Genomic DNA, 11,705 nt, shown 5'->3' with positions numbered 1-11,705 from the left:
CGTTTGAAACTCACCCTTAAAGTACTATCAAATGCGCGGCAAGGTTAATCCGTTCACTCGCTGTGTCATTGAGAGTCGTTCGGTGTGTCATAATGCTTCACACAGTATTCACCGAGACCACCGCGAGTGTCTGTCTCGATGGTTTCCTGTTCACAGTACTGAAGCCCACGATGTTTAGTCTGAGCCTGACAGTCAATCCTGTTTTGTCATAATTTTCAGCTGTGGAGTTTACGATTTCCCAAACAAACAAAGGCAAGAAGTGTTTGATGCACGATGGATATAAATACAGAGTGGACAGTACATTGGTGGACGGATACATTTCTTGGAGATGTACCAATAAAAAAATTAAAGGTAGACGTAGAAGAGACAACACAGTGACTGCCATTGTTCCGGTTGAATTGGAGCATAACCATGAAAATAAGTAAAAAAAAATTGAAAGACAACAACTACGTGCACAGGTGAAACGAAAGGCGACTGACGACATGACGGCAAGGCCATCTAAGCTCATTAGAACGGAGTTGCATACATTTCCTGAAAATGAGCTAGAATCTGGTGATCTAAGATCTATAGCACAATCATTATACCGAGAAAGGCGGAAAGGATTTCATCCTTGAAAATAATCCATATTCTGGTATGGTTATCATTTCATGTATTACTAATCTTACATTTCTAGCGAACACTGCTGAAGAGATCTTCGTTGATGGGACCTTCAAGAGCTGTCCGAAGTTCTTCTACCAACTATACACCATACATGGATTGTGTAATGGGCATTATATTCCATTAGTGTATGCCTTCTTGCCAGGTCAGTCTGAAGAGATATACAGAAATCTGAGATGATTAAATGACATTTGTACCTCAAAGAATACGCAACTGGAACCCTCAGTGATACATGTTGATTTTGAATTTGCCATGCTCACTGTTCTGAGAGAGATATTTTCAACCGCAGTGATAAAATGTTGTCGATTTCATTTAGGCCAGGCATAGTGGAGAAAAATTCAAAGCCTAAGTAAGGATTACAAGGACACCAACAGTGATATAGGCCAGTGGCTGAAATTATCATTTGGTCTACATTTCATTGACCCAACAGATGTAGAAGATTGCTTCGTCGAGGAAGTAATGACAGAGGCACCTCAAGATGAAAGATGTACTCTCTTTGCAGACTATCTGGTTGATAATTATGTAACAGCAGAGTCAAGATATCCTCCAGTGCTTTGGGCTGAAGTCCCCTCAAATACAAAGCGTACGAACAATGGTGCCGAATCTTTTCATGCTCATTTCAATGAGCAATTTTATGCATCCCACCCATCTATATTTGTATTCATGGATATACTAGGAAAGCTCCAGACTGTTACTTATGTTAAGATCAAGAGTGTCGGTAAACCAGCAAGTACGCGGAAAGTTGATCGAGACAGGACAGAGTATGCCGTGACACAGTACAACAAATTTATCTCTGGGGAAATAAATCAACGCAATTATATGAAGGTCTTGGGAAACAGATTCACAGCAAGAACAAACATGTAACTGAGTTTTTATGGAAGTTTTTATGGAGTTTTTATGATGACGAATATTGGATTATAAGAAGTGTTTTTTATAAAGAAACATTTTTCCTGCTTAAAAATCCTATTTCCACCTCCCCGTGGTAAGCAGGTGGCAACAGATGATATCATCTGGCTAACGGAAGAGGTGACCGATCGTTAATGAACTTTTGAACAGTCGGACTTGGAGATGAGTGATAAAACGCGCTTTTGACTTAGTATTCTGCCGCGCTTTTGATAGCAATATATATACGTTTGCAGCGCTTTTGGTATGCCAATCCGCGCTTTCGTAAAACGCCGAGCAAGAGCGAATTTGTGTACGTGTATCCATAAGATACCAGGCCAGGAAACATGCATATTTGTTGATTCTCACGCATCAAACGTGAGACTCACGCAATCTACATCCATCTTTATCTCACGCATTGCCTCTATAAACTCACGCAATTTTACAAATATTTCCTAAATATTATTTTTAACATGATATTTCCCGAGAGAAATTATTAAACTGAATTTTCTCGATTATAAAATGTCTGCTTTCCTTCAGTTTGTAAGCCTTCACCTGATTGGTCGATTACAGCCAACCAGCAATCGCTATACGTAAATCTATCTGGTGATGATTAAACTTAAGATGATCTGACTGATGTTGATAGAACCACTAACTTTAGGTAAGAAAAATGTCACTTGAACTTTTTTTTTGTCATATGTAATTTATTTTGCCATTACATGGCAAGGAAAATGGATGTGCTTAAATTCCACCTGAAAACCTACATATTCAAATACATGAAGATTAAAATCAGGAAGAATAATAAAAGGAATTTTACATCTTAAATCAGGAAGAATAAATACAGGAAATTTTAGAACTGAAATTTTCCTCTCACCCTCTTGGCTTTCCAAGTGTTCTCTCATCCCTCATCCCTCATGTTAATGAGGAAGAATAAATAAATACACATGCTGATCAGAAAGAATAAATAAAAGAACTTTGATTTTTACAGCTCATTTTCTCACTCTCTTGGAACTAAGAGTTACACAAAGTGGAGTGTTGGACGTATGGGATACATACAGTCAATCATGCAGAGAAGTATGTACACATACTGTACGTACAGTCAGTACTACAAACACGCAGCTGCTCTCATCATATTTGAAACAAGTTGACACTTTACTTGTATTATGACTAAGCATCACAAAGCAGGCTTCCGCTCGCACCGTACCACGTGTCCATAGGTACTTATCTTTCAAGATTGAATTACGTACAAATTCTCTCTCTCTCTCTCTCTCTCTCTCTCTCTCTCTCTCTCTCTCTCTCTCTCTCTCTCTCTCTCTCTCTCTCTCTCTCTCTCTCTCTCTCTCTCTCTCTCTCTCTCTCTCTCTCTCTCTCTCTCTCTCTCTCTCTCTCTCTCTCTCTCTCTCTCTCTATATATATATATATATATATATATATATACACACACACACACACACACACACACACACACACACACACACACACACACACACACACACACACACACACACACCTGATCCACATACTTTGCGGCGGAGCTCCGACTGACAGGTAGATTAAAAAGAAATGGTAAAAATAATCAGACTAAATGACACTTAGCGTGAATCAGTATTTCAGCACCCTCCTCTTCTTTTGAAGTATTCCTTCAGACGTGTTGGTACTGAATCTGCCAAGGCGTGCAGTACCTGCGGCTTCAAGTTGTCCCTTATGCGGCGAATTTCCGTCTCCAACTTGACGATGACGAGTCTTGATGAAGGTTCCAACGTAATGTTTTAAAGAGTCGTTACAGATACATTAGCCACCAGCAATTGGTTGTCTTCTTTTTACCTCCCTCGATGTGATGTGGGGATTTGTTTCAACTTTCCTGCAAATCACACTGTACAACGCTTTAGGCTGGATAAACTCGCCAGTCACCACCACTGTGGGACTGACAACAAGTGGTAAGTGACAACTGAGTACTGACGAGATTCATGCCCAGTGACTCTGAGGGCTGGCAGAAGGAAACAATCAGCTGTTTACTGGCCGAGCTTATTCTTTTGACCAGGACTGGACACACACACACACACACACACACACACACACACACACACACACACACACACACACACACACACACACACACACACACACATTCTTTCCTTCCATTCACTCTCACTGCGACACTCATTGCAACATGTTTTCACATGTACCTACCTTTCACGATTTAGCCTCTGACAAGCTCCCTGAAAGTAAAACTTTTCTACACATTCTTCTCTGAGTTCTGGAAAGGAATGTGTGGAAAGATTTTTACATTGAGTGAGCATGGGAATGATAAACACACATGCTCTCACTCTTTGGTTTCTTATCACATATTGCATTTAATTACGTACAACTGAACATCGCAACTACTACAGTTTCATTACTATATGTGTCATTAACATAGTTACTTTTTGTGTAACTATCCAGATTAAGTTATGATAAATTTTAATCCTAAAATTTTTGCAACTTTGAGGTTATCATTAATTTTATAACTCGTGCATCACATGTTACATAACTACAACTAATGATATCTGCAATGTGATTTCCTACTCCTACCATTTTACCAGCAACATATATTTATAGATATATATTAGATTTTGTTCCATAATCTTAAGATAATTTTACATATATATTCATATAGATCAGATTTTGTTCCATAACAAAATGATTTACAACACATTATCATGAATATTTTAACTTTAAACCATTCTGACACCTCCCAGGAAAAGGAATTGGCCAAGACAAAGCTCCCACATGCACACCCACCCTCTCACTCACACCCACTCTCACACACACTCACAAAATAATCCCTCACATCTTTGCAAAGAGAAAGTTATCTTCACTGACCATACTGTATGGGGGTCAATTGCAACATGAAGATCTTTCACATATATTACATAAACATTTGCCCTAAAACTGCAAATACCCATTAATCATCATTCCAAATGGCTTCCCTCCCACTCTAGGACTACAAAATAATCTCACTCCTTATCTCACGCTTAGCAGACCTCTTCCTCTTTACTCTTCCTTGAGCTAACACATCCAACTCTTATCTCACCACAGCCTTCCAGACTTATCCAATTTAGCATCACTCATGCCACATGACATATATACACTCACTAACCCAACATTAGAGCCAGAGGTGTGATTCTTCCCTCTTCTCATTATCTTATCTTATCATGAGGGAAATAAACGTACAGAGGATGGGGACTTCAGCCTTACTGTGAATGCTTGAATACTATCTTAATTCAGTTTTTGGTGCTGACTTTGCACCTACTTTTTTTCATGATCTCAAACTACAATTCATACATCAACAACAATAGCAGTAGCAACAATATCAACAATGAAAATAAAATAAACACTGGTACTCTACATTATTACTTGAAGCTTTACACACACACACACTCTCTCTCTCTCTCTCTCTCTCTCTCTCTCTCTCTCTCTCTCTCTCTCTCTCTCTCTCTCTCTCTCTCTCTCTCTCTCTCTCTCTCTCTCTCTCTCTCTCTCTCACACACACACACACGCACACACACACACACACTAAGTCAGTCATACAGCCACAGGAGCTGGTGTAGCACTGGTGGCAGTGGTGGTGGCGGTAGGATGCTGCATTGGGGTGTGAGGGGCGTGTCCCTAGGGGGGCCGGATTGCCTCCTTCAGGCCAGACACAGAGCCTAGGAAGGAGGCGCCTACGGAGTTTTCCTTGGCCGAGCGCAGGGTACGAAGGAAAGTCTCTCTGAAGTCTTTTGAGAACACACAGTAGATGTAGAAGGTGACAGCAAAGTTTGTTACCTCCAAAACGTTGGCAGTGGCTCGGAACACCTGGGGAGGCAGATTTGTCTGAGGCAGGGAGGAAATAGAGGGAGGGAAGGAACAGATTGGAGTAAAAATACCAATAGCTGGTTAATTAATGGACTGAAAAACATTGCGTTGCAACATTGTTTTCAAATGTTTCTTGAGAGAGAGAGAGAGAGAGAGAGAGAGAGAGAGAGAGAGAGAGAGATGCGGGGGATAGTAAGAAGAGGTGTGAAGTGAGGCTTGAAGTACACTGTATTTCTCCAAACTCAGTATCATTGTAGTACTAGACAAAATAATGTTACTTGAAAGTTTTGCTATCCAAACGACGACCATAAAAATAGTATTAGGTTTTGGAGACTTCTGAATTTCCTGTAGAAGGTAAAGATCTTAAGATCTAGAAGACCCTAAGAAATAATAATTGTATATAGAGAAATACGCTTTACATTATGAAACACTGAAAAAAAAAAATAATAATAATAATAACGTTGCCTATTATTTTATTTGTCGCTCATTACAGCCATGCTAACATTGTGTAACGTTTATCGGCAAATCACCAGTCCGTCAGTACTACTTGTCTCATTACACATACTGCTAAACCCCAACATTTATAGCAATGATGACTGAAAAACTCAATTTCACCCTTGGATAATCCGCGTCAACATGTCATCACTGCTACAAGTTTTTGGAGTATTGCAGTGTCCTGCACATACATGAAGGATTATGGTAGAGAAGGATGCACACCCACCTCAAAGGCCAGGGAGGTGGCCCAGGCGTGGTGTATGGTGACGGACAGGAGGATCATTGGCGTCATGCACACGAAGAACAGTGTTGAGGTTCCCCCGAGCAGGAACATCAGCCGACTCTCCTCAGCGTACTGCCTCCGCTGCTCACCGCTCACCTTGAACCAGGGAATCACATCACATTACATTACTACTGCTTACATAGCCGATTCACACACTCTCTCTCTCTCTCTCTCTCTCTCTCTCTCTCTCTCTCTCTCTCTCTCTCTCTCTCTCTCTCTCTCTCTCATACACACACACTTCCATTTCCAATTTCCTTAATTTTCACACACACCTTGTTGGTCATCTTGCGGCGTTTCTCACACACGGCCTTGTAGGTGCGAATGATGCGAATGTTGAGGAAGACCAGCACCAGGGCGGGGAGGAGCTTAAACACAACCTCCAGCATCCACTTGTAGCCACGGAACCACCATGCCTCCACCAGCCACGTGTTCTGCTGCTTCAGATGGAGAAGGCCACCTGTGTGGAGCGGCACCAACCAAAGAGAATATATTCTTCACAGCTTTTCATTCTATTCTATAGAATAGAATGAAAAGCTGTGAAGTTCATAATGGAAATGGAGAAACTTCCATGAAAATGCTATAACGAATTGCTGTACAAGAAGAATTTTACAATAACATCCTTAACTTCACGCAGTTAGACCAGACACACATTAATTTAATATTTGGACACACAGATGTGACTCTCTTTGGCCAAAGACACATTGCAGCTCCACCACACGGTCTAGGAAGAACTGTTTTAAAATGTGTTTTTCCTAACATGAAGCATGACGCAGCGGGTGCACTATGGCAGTGTGGCGCCGCTCTAAGGTCTAGAGTAGTGCAAGACTGTGTTTGGCCTTTATATCTATCTGGTATGATGCAGTGGAGGAATGCAAAACACATTACGCTGAGGTCACATAGTCTAGCTAGAATTTAGAGATAAGTTACAGCTCGAAAAAAAAAAAAAGCCTGCCTTCTTTCTAATGCTGTATCTAATTTCCTGTAATGTATGTATTGCAGTGTAATCAAACAACCTTGCGAGATCTTACAACAGTATGAAATTCCTTACAAACATCTATATTCTATATTGTCTTTAATACTGTACTTTGCTGAACAGTATGACAGTAATCACTGTCATCTATGGCTGTGAAATCATGGCAAAAAGTTGAAAGTGTGATGGTGCTAACAGTTTCTGTATGACTCACCTGTCTCTGCTGACCTGCAGGTGACCACGTGAGCCAGAAAGAGGTAGGGACTATTGAGGACAAAGGTGGTCACTGGGATAACACAAACGGTGACGTAGGCGCGGCGGCCACCACACAGATTTCTGGCCTGGGCCGGGTAGCACACAGAAATGAAGCGCTCCACAGTGAGGGCCAGCAGCATCACTACCCCGATGCCTGTGTGCAGGGAGGCGATGTGAGGCAACCTGAGGGCGACTCTTGGAGATGAGGATGACAGGGGGACAGGAAGACAGAGGGACAGGGTGGTGGAGTGACATACCATGAAACAGGATAAGAGAGCGGCGGGCCAGGGGTAGGTGAGGCAAGGCAAGATGGCAAACAAGGTGATAATAGTGTTCAAATCTTATATGTGCTTTGTTGATTTCGGTCAGTAAATCAAGCTAGACTTCTCCAATAACAACCCTCATATTATCGTCACCAGTCAAAAGATTACATCCATGAAGTGCCTCACCAATGCAGGAGTTCCCAAAGTACAGCACTACGTGGGCATGGAAGGCCGCCACCAGGTAGGAGTCCCACCGCCCCTGGTCATGGGCCAGCACGCGGTGGGTGAAGGGGATGGCGCACAGCAGGGCGAACAGGGAAGCCGCCGCGTACCCTGTTGTGGTGAAGAGCGAGTACTGTTAGATGGATCTCTGCACGTAAAACCATGAATTTTAGCGAGCGTACAGTGCCAGACTGTCAACCTGCGGTGTCAGTGCCAGACTTCTCGCATAAATGTATGCAGATTGTATTTCCCATTCAATCTCACTCACCGCTCTCATTAAAGCGTTTGATGTGCATCTAAACGTAATATTTCTATTGATGAGAATTATCATGTAGGTTTTATTTCTTGAATACTAAAACGTCATTCTTTCTTTAAATTCACGTATAGCGACTGTCCACATGTACGCACACACACACACACACACACACACACACACACACACACACACACACACACACACACACACACACACACACACACACACAGTTAGCACGCTCGACTCACAATCGAGAGGGCCGGGTTGAGTCCCGGTAAGCGGCGAGGCAAATGGGCAAGCCTCTTAATGTGTAAATAAGTACGGGATGTAACTCGAGGGGTTGTGGCCTCGCTTTCCCGGTGTGTGGAGTGTGTTGTGGTCTCAGTCCTACCCGAAGATCGGTCTATGAGCTCTGAGCTCGCTCCGTAATGGGGAAGACTGGCTGGGTGACCAGCAAGCGACCGAGGTGAATTACACACATTGTGACCTTGTTGTCCCGGTGTGTGTTGTGTGCCTGGTCTCAGGCCTATCCGAAGATCGGAAATAATGAGCTCTGAGTTCGTTCCGTAGGGTAACGTCTGGCTGTCTCGTCAGAGACTGCAGCAGATCAAACAGTGAAACACACACACTTTATCTGGGAATACATTTCGCTGATCAATGGATTTATTTGGAAACTATTTCAGCACAACTTTATCTCGTCTCTTGTTAAGTTTATTTGTGTGTGTGTGTGTAACTCACCTCGGTCGTCTGCTGGTCATCCAGCCAGTCTTCTCCATTACGGAGCGAGCTCAGAGCTCATAGACCGATCTTCGGGTAGGACTGAGACCACAACACACTCCACACACCGGGAAAGCGAGGCCACAACCCCTCGAGTTACATCCCGTACCTATTTACTGCTAGGTGAACAGGGGCCACACATTAAGAGGCTTGCCCATTTGCCTCGCCGCGCCGGGACTCAAACCCGGGCCTCTCGATTGTGTGATTCACTGTTTGATCTGCTGCAGTCTCTGACGAGACAGCCAGACGTTACCCTACGGAACGAGCTCAGAGCTCATTATTTCCGATCTTCGGATAGGCCTGAGACCAGGCACACACCACACACCGGGACAACAAGGTCACAACTCCTCGATTTACATCCCGTACCTACTCACTCCTAGGTGAACAGGGGCTACACGTGAAAGGAGACACCCAAATATGTGTGTGTGTGTGTGTGTGTGTGTGTGTGTGTGTGTGTGTGTGTGTGTGTGTGTGTGTGTGTGTGTGTGTGTGTGTGTGTGTGTGTAGGGGTGAGGGAAGTGGGAGATGGATAAGGCTGTGATGGAAGAGAGAGAGCAAGAAGGAAAGAAGGCAGAAGAGAAAGAGGAAGAGAGAGTGTGAAGGAATGAAAGGGAAAAAAAAAGATGAAAAGGAAGAGGCTGAAGGATTGGGAAAGAATGGCGTGAGAAATTCATGAAAAAACGAAATAAAGAAAAGGAGAAAAGAGAAATAACGGAAGGAAGGAGGAAGGGAACGGAGTGGGATGGAAAGGAGGATGATATGCATGGCAGGACCTTGTGACAGGCGGTGAGGCAGCGGAGGGAGGAAATCATGCAGTAGACATTGTGAAGAGTATTAACCCCTTCTGTACTACGACGCATTTCCATATTCATTCTGCTTACTATCTTCTGATTTTGTACAACTTCAGAAATCTATGTGGAGGATTGAAATAGTGAAGACTGTGGCTATAAACTCGTTTGGAATGCATCTTTACCATGACTTTGGGTATGATGAGATGATTTTATTTACATTAGGAAGGGTTTATGGAGGTCAGAAGATTAATGGCCAGAATGTTCATTATTTCAATCCCTACTTAAGTTTCGAAAGTTGTATAAAATCACGAAATAGTAAGAACAAACATGAAAACGCATCATAGTACTGAAGGGGATAATCTTCCGATCTCCATAGACCGTTCCTAATGTCAATAAAATGGTCTTATAGTACAAAAATCTCAAGGTGAAAATGTGTTCCAATATTGAAGGGGTTTATATGAAACTTATGCGGCACTTCACCTCCAAGCTGTTGAGGATTACCGATTACCACTAATAATATATACGCACTTGATACACCGGTCTGCGGTCTGCGCATCAGTGTGGCTTGCCTTGACACTGTTCCAGCCAGTTCACTCTGTCAGCTCAAGCCACGTCTTTCCTATGGTTTGCCTCAATTGCTGTTGTCTTTCCGCCAAATCAATCTGCCATCATCCCTACCGTCGCATCGCCACCACATTTCACCCTTCCTACTCGTATGCGTTTACAAAGTACAATATTTATTCTTCCTTGCTCACCCATTTGTAATTAATGGACATAGACTTCTTATTTCCCTTTACCGTCCTCACATTTTGCCATCACTTTCTTTTTCTTTAGGTGAAATTGACTCAAAGTACGTAACATCACCACCAATCAAGAATACCAAGCTATGATTAAGTTTATGCTGTAAATTAACAAGGAGGAGAAGGAGGAGGAGGAGGAGGAGGAGGAGGAGAAGGGGTAGAAAAGGAGGAGGAGGAAGAGGAAGAGGAGGCGGAGAAGATGAAAGTAAATAAAGATGAGTGTGTATTAGCGTTTAGCAGGTATATTATCAGAGAGAGAGAGAGAGAGAGAGAGAGAGAGAGAGAGAGAGAGAGAGAGAGAGAGAGAGAGAGAGAGAGAGAGAGAGAGAGAGAGAGAGAGAGAGAGAGAGAGAGAGAGAGAGAGAGAGAGAGAGAGACTACTAACTACTATTACTACAATTATGTCTGCTTGAATTTGCAAGATCACAGCATCAGATGACACATGTAAAACCTTTCATTGACAACTTACATAGTATTACATACACACACACACACACACACACACACACACACACACACACACACACACACACACACACACACACACGCGGACCGATACCAATTCAGTGCGATGCCTACCATGGTGTTAACAAAATGAAGAAAAGAAAATTGATATAGTGTTCTAGTCTTAAGCCTCCTCCCTGCCCACACTGTAGATTTTCACTATGGACTAGAATGTATGCATTATCTATTTTAACACACACACACACACACACACACACACACACACACACACACACACACACACACACACACACACACACACACACACACACACACACACGGACCGATATCATCTCAGTGCAATGCCTACCATGAATAAACAGCTTACTATTATTTATTTTAACACACACACACACACACACACACACACACACACACACACACACACACACACACACACACACACACACACACACACACACACACACACACACACACACACACACACACACACACACACACACACACACACACACACACACGCAGACGTTAATGAAGACGCCAGTACCGCTTCGTTAGCCCTCTCCCGGCATCCAGCCAGCCCCGGAGGCAACATTCCTAGGGTACTCCATTCCTAGATTACTCTTTTATGGCGCGTCATTTGGCAAGAGATGAAAGGCATGTTAATTCTAATTGGCGGTACTCCGGTATTCCAGCCTCTCTCTCTCTCTCTCTCTCTCTCTCTCTCTCTCTCTCTCTCTCTCTCTCTCTCT

At 42.9% G+C, this 11,705-nt stretch overlaps 1 protein-coding gene across 1 annotated transcript in view; it reads right to left on the bottom strand.

The window, feature by feature from the left end:
• Window positions 1-3,859: 3,859 nt before the first annotated feature.
• LOC123507163 (probable G-protein coupled receptor B0563.6) overlaps window positions 3,860-11,705 on the bottom strand; it is a 36,102-nt gene continuing 28,256 nt past the window's right edge. Inside the window, exons 3-7 of the mRNA XM_045259819.1 lie at window positions 7,829-7,975; window positions 7,339-7,533; window positions 6,427-6,611; window positions 6,098-6,250; window positions 3,860-5,376 (exon numbers count right to left, since the gene is read on the bottom strand). Coding sequence (XP_045115754.1) covers window positions 5,188-5,376; window positions 6,098-6,250; window positions 6,427-6,611; window positions 7,339-7,533; window positions 7,829-7,975 — 869 coding nt within the window. The 3' untranslated portion in view covers window positions 3,860-5,187. The remainder of the gene's footprint in view (window positions 5,377-6,097; window positions 6,251-6,426; window positions 6,612-7,338; window positions 7,534-7,828; window positions 7,976-11,705) is intronic.

This window comes from Portunus trituberculatus, chromosome 21 (genome assembly GCF_017591435.1).
Source record: "Portunus trituberculatus isolate SZX2019 chromosome 21, ASM1759143v1, whole genome shotgun sequence".
NCBI classification, from domain to species: domain Eukaryota; kingdom Metazoa; phylum Arthropoda; class Malacostraca; order Decapoda; family Portunidae; genus Portunus; species Portunus trituberculatus.
This window is presented reverse-complemented; position numbering and strand designations above follow the sequence as displayed.